At 33.7% G+C, this 19,625-nt stretch overlaps 2 protein-coding genes across 5 annotated transcripts; one reads left to right on the top strand and one right to left on the bottom strand.

The window, feature by feature from the left end:
* Window positions 1-568: 568 nt before the first annotated feature.
* Window positions 569-6,806, top strand: LOC100255622 (short integuments 2, mitochondrial). Of its 2 annotated transcripts, none has more exons than XM_002284192.4 (8): window positions 569-821; window positions 908-1,012; window positions 1,703-1,780; window positions 2,963-3,104; window positions 3,228-3,298; window positions 4,949-5,045; window positions 5,231-5,448; window positions 6,281-6,806. In XM_002284192.4, exons 1-8 carry the CDS (start codon window positions 657-659, stop codon window positions 6,533-6,535), a joined length of 1,131 nt encoding a protein of 376 aa, XP_002284228.1. In that variant the 5' UTR covers window positions 569-656; the 3' UTR covers window positions 6,536-6,806. The 2 variants fall into 2 exon arrangements, with proteins under 2 accessions (XP_002284228.1, XP_019076998.1); XM_019221453.1 differs by having other exon boundaries at window positions 771-857; window positions 954-1,012.
* Window positions 6,807-7,751: 945 nt separating this feature from the next.
* Window positions 7,752-18,017, bottom strand: LOC100262307 (thioredoxin reductase NTRC). 3 transcript variants are annotated; one of them, XM_010655464.3, is made up of 11 exons: window positions 17,697-18,017; window positions 15,605-15,812; window positions 15,371-15,476; window positions 14,631-14,896; window positions 12,634-12,913; window positions 11,391-11,498; window positions 9,786-9,872; window positions 9,588-9,692; window positions 8,377-8,507; window positions 7,982-8,055; window positions 7,752-7,894 (listed from the first exon to the last, which is right to left on the bottom strand). In XM_010655464.3, exons 1-10 carry the CDS (start codon window positions 17,932-17,934, stop codon window positions 7,995-7,997), a joined length of 1,590 nt encoding a protein of 529 aa, XP_010653766.1. In that variant the 5' UTR covers window positions 17,935-18,017; the 3' UTR covers window positions 7,752-7,894; window positions 7,982-7,994. The 3 variants fall into 3 exon arrangements, with proteins under 3 accessions (XP_010653766.1, XP_010653765.1, XP_002278551.1); XM_010655463.3 differs by having other exon boundaries at window positions 7,752-7,902; window positions 17,697-18,009; XM_002278515.5 differs by having other exon boundaries at window positions 7,752-8,055.
* Between the last annotated feature and the right edge of the window lie 1,608 nt (window positions 18,018-19,625).

Here is a 19,625-nt window from a genome sequence, read left to right as displayed (position 1 = left end):
TTAAAATGTTTTTCTTCTATGTAGTTTTATCATGCCAAGATGTAAAATATAGTTAAATATAATTAAAATTAATAAAAAAAATTATATTTTAAAACCATTTAATGAAGAATTGGAATAATTTATTTGATTCCTGAAAAGTACTAAAGAAGGAAAAAAATGTTAAAAAAAATTTATTTTCTCATATTTAGTTTTACTATGAAATATATGAAAAAAAAAGTCAAACATAAATAAATTTAATAAGAAAATTATATGTCTTTAAATTTTTTAATCATAATGCAGGTGAAATTAATTTAAATTAGTATGTAAAAATAATTTATTAATTTTAAATATATTTTTTATTTCTTTTCACTTTTTTTTTTCTTCTATTTGGGCCTCGCTTTCAATGGTTAGGGATATAGTGAGTTGAAGAAGAACATGGGCTAGTCTATAATTTTGTGGGTTGGGCCCAAAGTGACGACAGTTTGGGCCTCAGCGCAATCTTTAACTCGAAACTTAAAATTGGGCAAGCCAAGTGGCCCACAAAATGGGCCTCTCCATGTCACCTACCTAAAGGCTAAAATCACCCGCCCTTTTACCGCCATCGTCTAGGGCTTCTTTTTTCAAACCAGAACCAGTGTCCGTACAAGTCCGTTGGGATTTCTTAGGGTTTGGGAGACATGGGAGGAGTGAGAAGCATGGTGAAGAAGGGATTGGGAGAAATGGGGTTCAACAAGGGAGGTGGAGCTATCAACTGGTTTCCGGGTCACATGGCCGCTGCTACTCGAGCCATTCGCCACCGTCTCAAGGTCTCCGACCTCGTCATCGAAGTTCGCGATGCTCGTGTTCGTCGCTTTCTCTCTATAAGCATCCATACATGTGTATTCTTCTGAATTTGATTTCTGAATTTGTTTTTCTTTTGAACATGTAGTTACCGTTATCTTCCGCAAATGAAGATCTTCAACCCTCACTTTCAGGGAAAAGGCGTGTCATTGCTCTCAACAAGAAAGATTTGGCCAATCCCAATATAATGCATGTATGTGCCTTCTTCTTCTTTTACCGATTTCCTCGTAATGCATCCTTCTGTTTTGTGGCTTAGAGAACTGAGAAAGAATATGGTAATTTGGACAGGGAAAATAGAAATACTTCTGGATTGGTTGCAAAAATAGATATGGTTTCTTAAGATATTTCTCATTTTTTGAAAATTAAAGTGTGATCGTGATCTGCATATTTGGATGGTTGAATTTCTTCTTTTTTGATCGTGATCTGTAACGGTATTGAAGGCTAACAAGTAACAGCTTCCCCTGGTAGTTCTCTGAGCAGAAATAGTAGATAAATGGCCTTGATTTTATATAAGATTACACAGCACTGAATGTGTTGGAGGAGCTGGACGGTTGTTGACGTGATTTAACATTTTTCTTTCAAAAATGCAGTTGTGAAACAAGAACTGTTTATATTTTGTTTTGTTTTGGTTCTCGGAAAATCAGCAACTCACTTCAAATCAAATAGATATATCAGGCTGTGTGGATTAAAGCTTTCATTGAATAATGGAAGATCTGATATGGAAAATTGTAGTTTTCTTTCTACATTTGCTGATCAACAAAACAGAGCTTTAACTTGAAATTTCAACACTTCTGATATGTTAGCCTATGAATAGCGTTACACTGTCTAATTAGTGCTGATTTTTCAAATAATTTATTGTTTGTTTGTTTGTTTAATCTTGTAGAAATGGACTCACTATTTTGATTCCTGTAAGCAAGATTGTATCTCAATAAATGCACACAGCAGAAGCTCTGTTAAGAAGGTTAGTCTGTATGCCTGTATATGGTTTTACATTGTGTGTGAATTATGCCCTCTGTTTCATTTCCAAGAGGATAGAAGAAAAGAGAAGACAAGATTTTAAGTCTTATGCATACTGTTGTTTTTGCTTCTTAGAAATAAAAAAACTATACACAATTAAGATAAATAATTTATAACTCATGTTCTTCTTGCAACACTACCATGTATATCAAGGCACTGGGGTTTTTAATTAACTCTCAACCTCCCAAGAAAATGACACTTATAGTAGCATCTCATCTTAAGCACAAAGCATACATGTTGAGCATATCGAATACAAAAGAACCTATGATCAGATAAAATACTAGAATGTTGAATGTATTGCCACTGTCACAAGTGTTTTATCAGTTGATTTTTAGGTTTATCTGATTTGAAGAACTTGGGTTAAAATATAACATAGGATTATGAAATCATAGTTGAAACCTTGTGACCTATCAAAAATAAAATAAAATTGTTGAAACCTTGTGGGTTTTACCATGCGGTAGCGAAAATGAGGCCTGTTGATTATCTTTTGTTTTCAAATTCTGCTGGTAAATGAAGAATTATATATTATAAGACAATAGACCTTAAGGAGAAAGACAACTCCTCAAGACAAAGAAACAAACTCTTATAATAAGGACTACAAAAGCCCAACTGTAATACAAAACTCTATCCCAACAATCACATGCAAACATAGGCATCATATGTTCCTCTACAAAATCCTCTGAGGTTAGAGCAATTCCCTTGGCAAGGGTTACCATGCAATCTGGGAATCCAAGAGAGGGGATCAAGCTAAAATCATGGAAAGGTGAAGCCCTTCTTTCAACATATAGGTGTTGTTATACAGGAATTTTTTGCTAGTTTTGAATGGCATCAACAATATTTATTTCACCTCAAGAGCTCCTTCCAGTTCATTGCCTTTTAACAACAGATATGATCATATGGTTTGGACTTCTGGCAACATTAATCAATTCTATTCCTGTCCCTTGGAAATTTTAATGCAGTTGGCCATATATGGGACAATTTTTTCTCTGACATATGTTTGAAACTTGTTCAATGCTTTTCATCATAAAATGTAAAGGTTATTCAGTGGTTTTATTTAAATTTATATGCATGTTGTATTTCTGCTCTTGTCCCATCCTGTTTCTGATTCATGGTTCATGCACCAAAGCTTCTTGAACTTGTTGAGTTGAAATTGAGGGAGGTGATCTCAAGGGAGCCAACTCTTCTTGTCATGGTAGTTGGTGTTCCCAATGTTGGCAAGTCGGCTTTAATTAATTCCATCCATCAAATTGCAACATCTCGCTTCCCTGGTAAGTTTTTATTAGGTTCCATACCATTATTATTGTGTCGAATAGGTGGAACCAAATAAGTTTAGGTATCTTGGTCTTGAGGAAATATGCCTTAAGCATTGATGATTATGGCATTTTTCATAGTGCAGGAGAAGATGAAAAGAGCTACAGTGGGACCATTGCCTGGTGTTACTCAAGATATTGCAGGATTTAAGGTCAAGTATTATTTTTTCATATTCTTGTTTTCTGTCACCAAAAAAAGAAGGAAAAAAAAGGTGTTGCCCATTGATGAAAAGAGTTTTTTTGACATTGGATTTGAAGTTTTGTGTATTCTGAAACTTATAATTAACAAGTTTGAAGTTTCTCATGTTATTGTTAAAGTATTCTTTAGATGAAGTTGAAATGGTTTATTGGGGGTAGGGATGATAATGGGGCGGGTCTTTTTTAGTCCCTCCCTACCCTACCCTGCCCTTTTGGGATGAAAATAAATGGGTTAGGGGCGAATTTGGGATTTTTTTAAAACTCAGAGTATATTCAAGTATTACCTTGTCTCGCCTTGCCTCGCCTTGATTATATAATTAATTAAATTAAAAAATAGTTTAATTTAATTTATTTGATTTTCTCCTTTTTAACACAAAATAAAAAACTACTTCTAAAAAAAGTTATATAATATTTATTTATTTATTTATAAAATATATTTGTTTTTAATGTAATTAAGATTTTAAAAAAATTAAAATTAATTTAAAAATAATAATAAAGAGGGTGGGAATGGGAATAGGTTTATATAAATGGGATGGGATCAGGATAAGGATGACCCATCCTGAATTGTCTCATTGCCATCTCTACTTGGGGGATATGCCAACTTGCTTGGTGAGGATTGATTCTAAAGTCATTATTTTCTATTTAGCATGTGAATGCATGAAGAAACAAACAGGCTCCAGATTGCATCTTTGGTTAGTACTAAAGATGCAATCCCAAGCCTCTTTCTCCTTACATTCACATGCTAACTTCTAACATTTTTTATTTTTTGATAGATGCTAACTTCTAACTTTTATCCCTAAATAGAAAATAATGACTTTGGAATCAATAAATAAAAAAATAAAAAATAAAAGTAAGAAGTTAGCATGTGAATGCAAGGAGAAACAGGCCTGGGATTGCATCTTTGGTATTAACTCTTCGTAACAGCCAAACCAGATGCATAATCCTATTAAGGAGTCATATACAAATTTTAACTTACATCTTAATGAATCTTTTACTTCACTTTTGTAGACCATCTTATCGAGTGTCACTCTTTCTATTTTTAGTCTGCTTTCTAATCAAAGTTTTAAAAGGCACAAGGCACACCTAAGGTGCAAAAGTATCCTATAGCATAGGTGCAACACAAGGTATGCAACATTGTGAAGTGAAACTTGACCTAGTATGTGTATCAATTTTATAAAATATGATCTAAAATCCAATCTGGTCAATAAAAAATTTAAGATTTCAAACATTTAAAAAAAACATTCAACAAAAAAAGTAATGAAATTATATAAATTTCAATATACAACTAGAAATTTCAAGAATAGAAGTGTTTAAAAATGAAAATTAAAGTAGACAAGGCGCGCCTTTTCAACAAGGCGCATGTCTTGGCAAGCAAAGTGCTATAGCTAGAGAGTGGTTGTGCCTTTTAAAACTATGTTTCTAATACACTTTCTTTCTCCTGCTGGCACTTTCTTGATGGAAATCCTTGAATTTATTTCTTCTTTCTTTGTTTCTATTTTTTTCTCTGGATGGCTATCCTAACGTTTTGATCTCTTCCTTTGCCACATGTCAAAAGCTGCTTAGTTTCAATTATTATATGCTAAATTTGAATTATTAATACGCAGATTGCCCATCAACCTAGTATATATGTTCTGGACACCCCAGGTGTATTGGTTCCAAGCATCCCAGACATAGAGACAGGGCTAAAGCTAGCTCTAGCAGGTGCATCGTCATCTGATGTTAATTTATTTGTAGTTTCTTCTGAACTCAACTATTGTATTGCCTGTGTTTTTAATTGTCTGCTTTCTGAGAAATGGTCACTGTTACATTAAGATTGTGTTCACCGGTTACTGTATGTTATCACATCTAATACAAAATTTATTGAGCATTTTTAAGTCCATGTGCAGGATCTGTGAAAGATTCAGTGGTAGGTGAGGAGCGTATTGCTCAGTACTTACTGGCAGTTTTAAATACTCGAAGCACTCCCCTTCACTGGAGGCACTTGAATAATAGAAGAATAGAAGAGCTCCGAAATGAATATGAAGACAAACATGATTATAATCTTAAAGATCTTTTGCCAAATAAGAGAAAGCTGCCAAATAGGTCTGATGTGAAGTACATTGAGGTAATTGATTATCATGTTTTCAAGATCACTTTGAGCCATCTTCTACTGCAATTTTATCTCAAGGCACCGATCTTTGCATTATATAACTTAGAGGGTGTTTAATAAATCAACATAATGACCTAACAACTTAGTTTAAGTCATCAAGTAAATTAAGAATGTTTGTTAAATTAACTCAATGCTACATCTTAAAGTTGAAATCATTTTAAGTACTAAGTCAAAATAATTAACTTATTCTTAATTTTAAATCTCTTTTGCCCTATTTGCACATGACCAATTACATGTTTGTGTCCTTGACTCCACATCAATGACTCATTGTTCATTGTAAATGTTTTATAGTTATTTTATTATTTTTAATATATATGTTTAACAAACAAATATATGACTTAAGATTAATGAAGGTAAATATTAGTTAAAATTAATAAGTTAATATTAGTCAAAATTAATAAGAGTAGATATATCAATGTGATAGTATAGAAAAAAACCTTAGTTAATTTTACAAAACAATCTTAATACATAAAGTAAAAATCAAGTAATAAATTTTAATTTAACAGTTGTAGTAAATTATCAATGAACAACTTATGTTTTGCTAAACACCCTCTTAGAGTAGGTTGTAATGGCATATTGTTGCAAATGACTAAAAGAGTAAATTTGGATTAAGCATAGCATTAAATCAGTGTTGCAGATGATCTCTATAGGAGTTAGTCCAAGGTTTGAGATTATTGCTATCATTGGTTTGGAAACTTTGGATGAACATCCAATTTATTTCAAAAGCTCATTCCATTTTTCTGCACATTTCTAAATCTTTGATATTTTATTCATTGTTTCCTTGCAGGATCTTGTGACAGAAGTGCAATGTGCACTTCACGTGACTCTTTCAGAATTCAACGGTAATTTGGAAGAGGAGAATGACTTGGAGAGTCTAATAGAACAGCAGTTTGAAAAACTGCAGAAGGCAATGAAGATACCTCATAAGGCATCTGAGGCCCGAACAATGGTGTCTAAGAAATTGCTTACTCTGTTTAGAACAGGTAAACTTGGTCCTTTCATCCTCGATGATGTTCCCGATAGCCCAAACCCTGTATCCTGAAACCCTTTTGCAGATCCTCTAGTCCTTTTCTCTTTTTTCGTTTTGATAAGTTATTTATTTTAGTATCCCTTTACACATGTACTATAGATCCTTCTTTGGCATACTGAATCTGTCTCTTCATTGTGTTATAGAATTGTGTCTCTATTGTCATGTACCTTGTGTACAAAATTGCCATGGTTGGCTCATTCAAGGTAAATTCCAGAGCCAATAATTATACGCTTTCTATCATTTTCTCTTGAATGCAAACATATTGTTGCCTTGAGCCTATTAACATTTTGCTTCGTGGTTACCCAAATTCGTCTGAATTTTTCATTTGGTTTCTCTCTGCCCATTTTACCAGAAGAGTCAGAGGTTATTAAGCATGGAAGAGTTATCATCCGTCGTTCCCACATGGATTTAATAGGCCTTTCTACGCCTCTGTGGTTTGCAGTTTCATGACAAAGACATTTCATTTCTATTAATTAGCAATGACCAAGATTGGGATGATATGTCCTTCCCAGCATACAAAATCTGATCAGAAGGAAGAAAAAGCAAGCCGTAACTGCAAAATAAGATGCACGGTTTGATGTTCTTGCAAATAAAAAATAGTTTTTCAATTTAATATAAGATTGATAATTTTTTCATACAAATTGTCTTTTGTTTTTTTAAATTATTCTGAAAAGATTGAAGATGATTTACAAAATTTTACATTATATATAAATACATTAAGAAAATTATTTTTTTTCGTATTTTAGTTTTTAAACAAAATTTTGTTTCCTGAGTAAAATTATAAACTGTTTTTTTAAAACTGTTTTAAAATACTGTTTTTAAAATAATCGTCAATGGCTCTTAATTTCTTGAGTAACGGATCTTAGACTGATATTTTTATGAGAAATAAAGCGGAGCAGCCGGCTTCACAGAAGCGTAAATTTTAGTATGCGGGCCGGGTTCAGGCCTGAATTAGCTCTGTAAACTGGATTGGGGCCCATATCCATGACCCAGGCCCTAGGCAGAGCTTCTCCGGAAATGCATATGTGCTAAGAGCCCTATATATCCTTCCCCATATGGCCACAGGCAGGATAATTTTTAACCATATTTTACCTGATAACAAATTACGATGAGTAAAGAGAAGATAATCAAATGCGCATCAAGACCCTCCTCAATCCTCCAATGTAACTCGCGCCTCTTTCCTATTTCCGATCCCAATACTATAGGCGAATTAAGAAAAAGACAGAAGAAACTTAATCCAGAGTGGCATCTGGATGGCTGAGAAAGAGCATCATTATTGAAATAAATAAAGCAAATTACAGGACTGAAGTTTCAAAATCCGTAACAATACATTCACAACTCTGCATGCGTTATTCAGGATGTGGGAGGTCCCTGTAAAACTAGAAGGGCATTATTCAACAGGCCAATGGGGAACAAACAAAATTGAATCACAAAATGAAGGCATTGGCGAAAACCAACATTTGAATTACTCTCATTTGTTCGATTCAATGAATTCTCTGTACTCATTCTTCATTTTGACCCCTGATAGAGTCCTGCACATCCAGCAGAATACAATTGGTGGCAACCAATAACTGCAAAACTTTATGCATATGCCAAATTTATGCAAGCCATTTGTGGATAGATGACATCAGACGCCTATTTCCCGGTCTACCTTTATCAAACTAAAGAAAGTTTTCCAGCATAGTTTTCATTTAAGTTATGGAGCAGGAATGTCATGAAGAAAATAAGACATATTGCATAATTTCAGGGTGTTAAGAGGGGTAAATGGACACCATCAAAGCATGACTAGATAATCGTAAGAGTTCAGCAAAAGAACAGTAAAACAGATTATGAAAAGAGAAAACATAACTCACTTGATCATTTCCTTGTTCTTGAAGAACTGTACACATGGTGTACCCATAATTCCAGCTGCCTCTGCTATTTCGGGATCTTCCTCAATGTCAATTTCAACAAAATGTACATTCTGATCAAATTCATCTATCACCTGCCATAAGAGAACGTTTTGCACAAATTTAAGCACAACTCTATTGTAATGGATCTGATATTGAAACAAACTACAGTGCAATGGACACATAGAGAATGAGACTGCTGGGTAAAACAGATAGGATTCACAACTAGGGCACCTATGAAGATGTCACAACCAAGTGCCATGTGTCTTCCAAATAGTCTGATGATTAGCAAGTATCAAAGACTGTCATAGCAAAAGAGGTGATAAAAACCAACTACATTTTCCCTCAAGTTAGAAATACGTAATATAAAAGAGATTTAAAGTCAATAGAGAAGAAAGAGAATGCTCAATTTTTTCTCTCAAATTTTGGGTGAGGAACTAGCTTTTTGTTAACATGTCAGATGCTTGCCTAAGAGCAAATTCAATTTATTCTATTGAATTACGCAATATTAGAGAGATTTAAAGTCAATAGAGAAGGAACAGCATGCTCAATTTTTTATCTCGAATGTTGGGTGAGGAACTAGATTTTTGTTAACATGTCAGATGCTTGCCTAAGAGCACATTCAATTTATTCTATTGAATTCTGGTTGAGGAACTAGCTCAAGCATCCAGCTTTGGAAGCAAAGAAACTATGAAGCAAGAGCCTTAATGAATTTTTGCCTAAGAACACTGCTACCTATGAGCATATATTATCTTGAGACAATCACGAGGCTATGAATCATCAGCCTCTCAGAAACAATGTAGAATTGTTCAGGAATGTTGTGTACTGGACCTGTTTCTTGTTTAGTTCACCTACATTATGTCTTACATATGAAACAAGAAAATACAAGTACACTGCTACCTAGGGTTTTTCATGTTCAACACCATGTAGCTATCTCAAGATGTATCTTGTGTTTGTGTCTGTAGCTAGTTGTAAATTTCCTACATTTTATTGAAAAGATCAAATACACGTGATGAGATTTGCAAATAAATAGGCAAAATTCAGTCTCAGTTAAAAAACAGAGAATCACATCCAAATCCTGTTTACAAGATTATAGTAACCATGCATATTCCAATTTACAGTTGCACTCATATTTAGATATTATGCAATATCATAAAGAGTTATTACTAAGGTACCTTGCTAAGAATTGGCTTCAAGGTCCTACATGGACCACATGTTGGTGCAGTATATAGCACACATATAAGTCTCGGACTTTCATGGTACAATTTTCGTAGAGAATACTGAGGGAACACAAAGGAAAAGATCAAAGTAAGAACTAAAAATATAATGACAACCAAAAATAGGATTTGTGCATCTTATGCAGAGAACAATACCTGGCCCCTGTGTTTTGTAAGGGTAATGTCAAAACCTTCTCGGACATCCCTATCTGTGAGTTCCTTCTTAACCTCCTCTGTTTGGGGCTTTTAGAAATGAACAAATAAGATAGAATTTTTTTAGTAGTAAATAAACAAGATTCTTAGAGGACTAGGATATAGACATTAATATGATATGATCAAATATTACACAAGTTCATTTCCCACTTCTGAATGATATAGGCTTGACCAAAAATTACTTTTACAACCTCCAATAATTGAATGTAATCTATGGGTTTCAAACTTAAATAAATTGATTTTGTTATTGGAGCAACTGAATTTAAGCCAAGTACAACTCTAAAACTTTGCTCTAGAGATTTAGAGAAAAAACCTTTCTATAAGCAGTAACTAGTTACAAGAGAGTCCTCTATCTATAAAATGTCAAAGGAGATAATCTGGGAAAGAGTTCCTTTTGCATTATTTGCATACAGACAAGTAAAATACAAGATGCAAATAATGCCAAATTATATAGCTCTATCATGTGTAGTGCTTATCGATTAACTTGACTAGTACCTTAAAGAGAATGTGTATGGAAATAATAAGTCATTCCCAATGTCACACAACAACAAAATGATCAACTGTCATATATTCCTGTAAGCTATGATAACAGAAGATTTGAGGAAGATGTTAAGAAACATAAATGGGAAGCTAACTACTAGCACGGCTACTTTCACAAAAAACTCAAGCCGATTTAAATAAAGGAATGGAAGAAGCTACACTTCATGAAATGGATTAGTATAATAAGATAATTGTTGTTTGTGGAGAATAATGAAGATAATTCACTTGAGAGTAGTCAAGCCTAGTTAAGAGACAGATAAAGGTGGGGGTGGAAAAACTGCCCAAAGGCTCCTAGTTTCAGTCTGCCTAGAACCATGATACTCAAATACTCTCTCACACATTCCCCTGTCCTCTTTTTTTTATTCATGATCTTGGGCCCAAGCCCAAATATTCTTCAGGACTGGAGTTAGGCCCGGTCTCATACTCTAGCCCTGGGATCAGGGGTTCAACCCCAGCCTGGCATGGCCCTTGGACGAGAGGGGAAGATAATGGGATCACCATTCTTCAGCATGAGATATAAAATGAGGATTTCAAAAATTGAAAAATAAATAAATAATTTCAAACAAAAAAATACTCAGATATCTGGCCCTGATTTAAGAGTATATAAATGTTTCTATATCAATTACATAAAAATATATTCCCTAGTATTCCCCTCAAAAATCAGTCAAGAAATCTTTAATACCTTTCTAAATTCTACTCAAAATTAATTTTTTTAGTCATTCTTTCCCAAAATACAGCAAACCAATCCCAATTACCAGTAACTTGCAAATATTATATGCCTGAACAAAATTAAAACAGAGACATTAGATTAACAAATATTCATAAACCATGCAATTTGCTGTTAGATTTTTCTGTTTAGTTGAAAATGTTCTCTTCTTAACAACCAGACAGCACCCTTCAGCAATGACAAATCCCAAGGTATGGGGTGCCCACTTGACACTGCATGATCATTTATCTCAATAGTCAAGATGTAATAATAGGAGTTTGATTCTATTAGAAGTGGAGTACCTGGTGAAATTCAATCAGAAGATTATTCCCCACAAGATACCTCTCAACAGATAAAGCAGCTACGCAACCTGATCCAGCTGCTGTTACGGCTTGCCTCCATTCATGGTCCTGTTCAGAGAACAAGAAACTGAAATACAAGCTAATCTATGATAATCACAAATTTTCTCAAACAGAAGACAAATTCAGATTAGAAGACGAGTTTGAACTTATGCAGAAAGATAACTACCTTCCTACTGAATGTCACAGAGAGTATGCTTGGGTCATTTGCTTATGACAATATGCAATCTATACATTTAAAGAACTTTAGCAGAGTAAAAAACAAGGGAAAGCTGCTGCTAGCCATGATTGAGGTTCATGGTCTCCCAAACCCAGCATAACAAATGCTTCCATGTATATCTCAATTTCAATATATAACATAGTGCACCATTCTAATGGCATGTGCCCAGAAAACCACCACTGTCAACAGGAAATTGACTTGCCTAAGACAAATACCCATCAGCCAGTTGAAGTAATGCATAAATTAATAAATTGTTTTGAAAAAAATTCTAAAATTTATTAAAAAATGTCAGACTTTTGGTAGAGCATACTGAGACATGACATTCCAAAAGAAAAATGCTTCATTTGTTGAAATGCTTGGCCCATTTGCTTCTCCAACACACCTAGTGGCAGGTTAAGTAATTTTTAACCCATGCCATGCATCTGTTAGAAAACTATTTGAGGGGATGAAGAGAACAAAGAAGTACTACTCTAAATTCAACTTGAAGCACTATTTTAAATTCAAGAATTTCACAAGCTAATTGAGAATATTTTGGTTCATCAGTTACATGTGAAATTCCCAAACCACACTAGATAATTTCAAAATGACACATAGTTTTGTTTCATTCTTTCACATGCACGGTACATTTCCACCCAAATTCATATTAAATTTTTCCCACTTGGTTCACAACATTTTCCACACTGATTTCCAACTTCCAAATTACTTCCCACTACAAGTTCTTTTTTTTCTTTTTCCTTTCCCTTTTTCTTTTAATAAAGAACTATGAGGATTTTTGAAAATTGATCTTGTCATTGTGGATCTAACATGTAATTTCTGAACCACTAAGAGGTGGCCACCACTTGAGTTGCATGCATAATGGGTTTATAATCATCAATGAGGTTAAGGGGTATGTAATGAACCATAACATCTTTTAGAAAAATAAAAAACTCAAGGAGGACAAAATGAATAAAGCTTTAACAGGATTACCTGTACATCTCCAGCTGCAAATACACCTTCAACAGAAGTTCTTGCAGAACCCTCCTCAACTATGACATAGCCTGAGCTGTCAAGTTCAACCTGGCCTTTCAACAACTGGCTATTCGGTGTATGACCTATACCATAAAACAAGCCTTTTGCCTCAAGCACAGATTCCTCCCCAGTATCAACTTTTCTAAGTAAAATGCCAGACATCTGGCCTCTGTTATTACTAACAATGTCCACAGCCTCTGTATTGAAGTGCAAGGTGATATTCGGATTGTTGTGAACTCTGAAACATTCGCCATAATCAACCTGTTAAACAAACATTCAAGGAGTTGAAAACTTAAATAAAAATTGTTGATTGGTAATCTAGTTTACCTAAGAAAGTGGGGGGGTAGATTTGCCAATTCTATACAGAATTGCCATCGAGACAGCCAATCAGGGGAAAAGAAAAAAACCAATATCAAGCACATTCTTAGCCATAGCTAAGCAGTTAGTGTAATGGATTAAAATAGGATATGCAAATAAGCATTGTCAAGATAGAGGGTCAACCTAAGGCATAAAACATTTGCAGTCATAGGAGACTATACATTCATTGGAATGCAAACTTCACTAAATCAAGCTGGCTAGATGAAGGCATGGAGGGGTTGTCTTCTTTAGTGTTAATAGGGTGCATTCGGAGGGGAAGGAATGAACAAATCTCTGAAAGAGAAGCTATGCAATATTTCTGATGAAATTTGTGCTTCTACATCTTATTTGTGTGGTTTGAAGGGTTGTTTTTGTTGATGAGTTAAGACCTGTTTGGTAAATGTTTTTGAAAATAGTTATTTGTTCTTTAGAACAAAAAAAACAGTTTTCTAACCTAGAAAACACATTTGGCAAACTTTTGACAAAAAACAGTTTTTTTAGAATTTGATCTGAAATGGGTTGTTTTCTAAAACAAATTTGAAGTGTTTTCAGGTGCTTTTAATTGTAGAATGTTCTTAGAAACAATTGAAGAGATAGGGAATACTTTGGAAACTTTTGCATTGTGCAGAAGTGTACAATACCTTCATGAAGAATAAGCTAAGAAAACTATTTGTCATATATGAGTTCCCAAATAGAATTTTGTTCCTAAAAACAATTGAGAATTGTTTTCAAAAACGATGTCAAACAAACCCTTAGGCTTCCATAGAGAGGACAACTTTGTTCTTCTTGGTCTTTTTCTTCTTCCTTTCTTTCCTCTTTTACTTTGATTGTGCCTTAGGTGCCTAACCAAAATGAGGGCATTACTCTGCCAATTTGAGGTGAGATTCATGTAAGATGCCAATAAACTAAAAATAAAAGAATTTTTTTTTTAAAAAAAAAAAAAAACTTAAAAATGGTTATGTGAAGTGCACACCACCTAAACATGTTTCATTTTCTTATTTGAATACATTATTGGATAGGAATGTGTCTCCTATCTGACCTAGTATAGTTGATTTACTAACTCATTCTACAAACAACATTTTCTCACAATAAAATGTCTAAGCACTTTCAAGTAACTAGTAAGTCATAGTGAAAGAAACTTAAGGAAGAGATTCCCCACAGACCAGTTATAAAGAAGACAATTGATAATAGTGGGAAAAGACATATAGCAAATCAAAAGCACTGCAAATTACTTCAACTAAGAAAGGCCCATGAGCAATTTTACAAGGTAGAAGAATGATTAAACAAAGATAATCCTAATGAACCTCAGATCTGTTATCATCATTTATTTCACAGGGAAAACAAACAAAAGCAAAAACCAAAGAAGAAAAAAAGATAAACAAAAACAAATGAAAACACAAACAAGAATAAATTCCACTTGATAAGGGAAAAAAAAAAAAACATCTGAGAGGAAATACTGAAAGGAAAAAAAATGAAAAAAAGCAACAATTATATCCAATTTTGCACGCATTATACACATATAATCCATTCACACCAATTGTAAGATGTTATAATAGATCTACTATAAAAGCTTAGAAAGCAATCAAAGAATAACTCACCTATCCTGCATTGCTTTGGATGCCCTCAGTTCATTCCTACGTACAAGTAAATGAACATGACGAGCATATTTAGTGAGGTATAATGCTTCCTCTGTAGCTGTATCACCTCCTCCAACCACAGCAAGAACTTGACCTTTAAACAGTGGTGATGCACCATCACAGATTGCACAAGCACTAATTCCCCTACTCCAAAATTCATCTTCACGAGGTAACTTCAACCTTTTTGCAGTAGCTCCAGTAGCAAAAATGACACTATAACATTTTACCTGAAATATAATGGTAAGGGTAAGGATAAGCAGATATACTTCACACAATTAAACACCAACTAGTTTTCTTACTTATCTTTTTGGGTTTAGGATCAATGAATGAGGACTTAAAAGTGAAAAGATGTATGAAATGAGTTAAATAGTATGCACACACCTAAAGGGACATGTGGCCATAGCAGATAGGGACACATGATGAACGTGGATGTGGCATATCTAAGATTTCAAGGTAAGAAAAAAATATTATCTCTAAAATGGAACCAATGCCAAAGAAATACAGCATGGCCCTCATTTTTTCTAACTCCTCAAATATTGTTTCTTCTTAGGATAAGAATGTATGATCATTAACAAAATTAAGTCCTTAAAATCTGGCATCTATTAGTATTATCTATAATATCTTTCAGACAAAGTTCCCATCTAGCTATTATCTAGCCTACTGCCTAGTAATACAGACAAATTCTTTATATGATATATCACCTTACGTTCGCTACTTTGCACTGTAAAGGGGGTTGTTTTCACATCCAGAAATTCCACATCTTCTTGGAATAATTCTGCTCCCCAACGCTCAGCTTGCCGCCGCATCCTAATTAATAAAACAAGGTCAATTTCCAGCCCACAATTTATCTAAAATTGCAGCTTCCCAGACACATAGATATGCTAGAATAAAATAAAGCTAAAGCAAGTTTATCCCTATATTGTTTTTCATTTTACCGATCCATCAAATCTGGACCAGTTATTCCATCTGGAAACCCTGGGAAGTTCTCCACTTCAGTCGTAGTCATCAACTGTCCCCCAGGAACACCGCCTACTTGATACCCTTCAAATACTACGGGCTTCAAATTGGCACGAGCTGCATAAATTGCTGCTGTATATCCAGCTGGACCTGAACCTATGATTACCACATTCTCGACGCCTTTAGCTGCAAGAATGAGAAAAAAAAAACCAATTATATCCATCTTCAAGATCCATATTTCATAGGTACCACAAATGACAAATAAGAAGAAAGCATCCTTTTTTTCTAGAAGAATATACTAATAAAAAACAATTTTCATTCCATATGCCAAGGTGTTTATTCTTCTGATATAGCTGTTAGATCCTTCTTTTGGTAACATTACCATAAATAAAATTCATTCACTGTAATCATCCTACATGATTCTGATCCAGTCATTTTGAACTGGTCTTCCACCTTTGTCTAGTTCCATTTTTTGCTTTATTAAAGCTATGTGATCTTTACCCTTGATGCACTCAACTTGATCGATGTCTCAATATTTTCTTTCATTCAGCCAATTAAACACACTTCTGTCTATCCTGTTGTTGGTAAGTGTTTAAACAGTTAGGAGTCAAGTCATGAAAAAAAGATCTTTATCTGCTGATGCCCTTGCATTGGCAGCCAGAGCAGAACTTTTGGTTAAACCCATGAAGTGAACCCTTAATGTTTTTTATAATCTTAAGGCATAGTGTTTTGTGCAAGTGGCGAGTTGTAACCATATTCACGAGCAGTGTAAAATGACCAAGTAGATAAACAAATGGTACATCAGCATTTAACAGAATATATGGGCCCCAACAAAGATATTTGGCAACATAAGATTCATGTAACCAACCCCAGATAACAGGAGTGGACTATGCTAAGTTGAGTTGAGCGATTTCCACCAAGAGATGGCCTCCCAAATTCAGGTCTATGTTAAGTAATCCATAGAACCCAAAAATAAGAGATCCACTAACACAAAGCTCATTGTCCCAGGTTGCCTGGTCCTAACCATGAGATCTTAAGTATTTAAAGGATTCACTGACCACAGATCCACTAGGTGAAATAACCATCCATTTTATGATTGCAATGAAAAACCTAATACCCCTTTATGCATCGAGCCTGCAAATTTTCAGAAGCTATAAAATCAAAATACTAATTCCATTTCCAACTGTGATCAAATGTTCTATAAACAATTAATCTATATATCCACATTATGAAATGATTTCACTCTCACATTCCCGGAAACAACTAATATCTTATTTAAAATCCATGATATTAACTAAGCAAACAAATATATTGTTTTATCTGTTTTTTCCCCTAATACAAAATGAAGAACCATAAAAAAGAAAAAAAAAGATTCATTTTCTCTCCCTATTGTCCACCTTTGACAAAACAATAAAATTCATACTGCTCATAAACTATTTATTGTCATATACAATTGCATTAAGAGCCAAGCATTTCACCTTTTTTTACACACATTGTGTCTCCTAATTGGATATTTATTCAAATGCAAAGATGGATTCTATTATTCAATGTTAAAATGAAATCAAGGCTTGTGAAGTATAGGGATGAGTGCATTCAACAAGGCTTTGTCACCTCAAAATCAAACGTGTTAATATTGTTCCCATATGGATTCTAGAAGTGGTTCTACTTACTCGCAGTGATTTCTCTTCAAACTTATCATTGCACGATCATGTCAAAAGATTCAAAACTAAATAATGAATAAGTCATTCAATTCGCTTATTTCAATTTCCAAATGCGTTGATTGGAGCAAATGTAAGGATAAAACAAAAGGAACCAGAAACTTTGAAACTCAAATTCTCCATTGTTAGGGAACCTAGGAAAACGATAAATTCATTCAATTGAGCATACAACAGTCTTTCGCTTAGTGGATGCGAGTTTTCTCATATATTTGAGATACCAGAAAAAAAATCAGGATTTCACTCTAAATATCTCCTGCTCCTTAGTTTTCTCAGTAACCAAACAGAACACCAAACTACTTCTCACAAAAATCCCTAACACATATACGCAGAGAGATTGAGGGAAGATTGTGACCTGAAGAAGCTTCGGAGTCGGAGGAAGTGGAGGCTTTGACTCTGAGAGAGAAAGGCGACTTCCGAGACGAGTCGAGTCGGAGGGAGCGGCGGCGAGCGGACCAACTCTTGAGGAAGATGACACTGTGAGGAGGAGGAAGAGCATTGGAGAGAGGTGAAGGTGAAGGTGAAGGAGTGACTGCAGCCATGGCCGCCCGCTGAGTGACGCTGCCGAGTCCGAGTCCTATCTTCGCAGCCATTAGTTTCAGACCATACAATGCAGCTGCTAGCGTTCCTAACTTCCAATTCGGTGCTTTATCTCTACTCGCTGTCACCACACACCATCACACTCGCCCCTTACTTACAAATCACATATATGCCATAAAAATAAATAAATAAAAACTCTCGTGAATATTTTTTTCCCGTATAAAAATCTACTCTACATTATATCCAAAATATCAAATAATTTATTTTGTTATATATTTTTTAAAAATGAAGATACTTATCTAACTGAATGCAAAATATTACAACATCAAGCAAAATTCACGGTACAAAAGAGAAAATTAACTTTTAGAATTTATTCCAAAAATAAATTATTTTTAGAATAAATTTAATTTTTTTAAGTCGATTAATCAAGTTAAATATTTTAGTATTATTTTTTATTAATCACCAGAATTTTTAATTATTTGCGGGATCCCTTAACAACTTTGGCCAAAATGGGTGATTTAGTGCTGTGGAATGTGGAGTCCAGTAAATTACCAGATGTGCCACGTGTGGGGCAAGTAGAGCGAGTAAGAAGCTTTTAAATCAAGCAGAGGGTAGCCAAACATATTTATTTTTATCAGACAGTAACCTCGATGGTTACGGAGTTTGTAAGCGTAGGTCTCGATGATTTCGGTGTTCACCAAATCTTCACCGCTGATTGATTGGTGTTTGTTGATGGACGGTTGTCATGGGCGGTCTTGGACTGGTAGTTGACCGGTTACGCACTGTCTGAAACGCGGTGGATATCTAGTGTGGTAGCCTCCACATTATCGTGGAAAGCCTGGCGCATGTTACGTAACGACAACCGTTCTTATAGTTAAAAAAATAAAGAATAAAAACTAAAAAGATCCCAAATTACAAAAATCATCATCTTGTATTTTGTTACGCAATTTAGTCTCTAAATTCAGTGATAGAAAAAACACATAAAATAAATATAAATATGTAGATAAATTATATATATATTGATTAGAGAGTGTTTTTATTGAAAATATTTTTAATGAAAATGTTTTTATTTTATGAAAATATTTTTCTAAAAATATTTTTAAAGTAATTAATTATTAAATGTCAACTATTAAATATTTCTATATAAAATATAAGTGATTTTTTTACTAAGTGATTTTTCAGATTCTTATAAATATTTTATAAATTTCTTCAAACATATAATTATTTTTCAAAAACACTTATTAAAATTACTTTTTCAAACGTTAATAGAATATCTTAATAAAATATTTATTTTATAATTAGACATGATATAAAAGTGACACTACTTAAAAAAGACAAAAAAAAAAGCCAACTATTAGATGCTAAATTAGAACATGACTTCTATTAAAAATAATTCATTTTTTTGGGTTGAATTTCAATGCAAGTATTATAAAATTAAGTAAAACATAATGTAAAATCTTTTAAAGTATTCTTTATCTCAATCGGTACTCAAAATATTTTATAAGAAGAAAAAAATTGAAAGCATCTTAAATTTATATTTAAATATTTTATTTTTGGAATAAACTATCAAAATATTTTTGCCAAAAATGTTCCAAATGTGTTTTCTAAATTATCTAGGTTATACTTTGAAACCATTCTTATAAATTGTTTTATGTCTTTAAAAAAATAATACATGTTTAATTATGAATTATTCAAAAACAAAATTTTGAAGTTATGTTTGGTTACTAAAATTATTAAAAATATT

Source organism: Vitis vinifera, chromosome 8 (genome assembly GCF_030704535.1).
Source record: "Vitis vinifera cultivar Pinot Noir 40024 chromosome 8, ASM3070453v1".
Taxonomy (NCBI): domain Eukaryota; kingdom Viridiplantae; phylum Streptophyta; class Magnoliopsida; order Vitales; family Vitaceae; genus Vitis; species Vitis vinifera.
This window is presented reverse-complemented; position numbering and strand designations above follow the sequence as displayed.

Bases quoted from the DNA above. Each gene is read 5' to 3' on its own strand.
- LOC100262307 (XM_002278515.5), bottom strand. From the start codon at position 17,934: ATGGCTGCGAAGATAGGACTCGGACTCGGCAGCGTCACTCAGCGGGCG. The intron at 12,914-14,630 runs GTGAGTTATTCT...CGAATGTTTCAG, and splicing joins TCCAAAGCAATGCAGGATAG to AGTTCACAACAATCCGAATA. The intron at 8,056-8,376 runs GTGAGTTATGTT...CTGGATGTGCAG, and splicing joins AAGAACAAGGAAATGATCAA to GACTCTATCAGGGGTCAAAA.
- LOC100255622 (XM_002284192.4), top strand. From the start codon at position 657: ATGGGAGGAGTGAGAAGCATGGTGAAGAAGGGATTGGGAGAAATGGGG. The intron at 822-907 runs GTTCGTCGCTTT...TTGAACATGTAG, and splicing joins TCGAAGTTCGCGATGCTCGT to TTACCGTTATCTTCCGCAAA. The intron at 5,449-6,280 runs GTAATTGATTAT...GTTTCCTTGCAG, and splicing joins CTGATGTGAAGTACATTGAG to GATCTTGTGACAGAAGTGCA.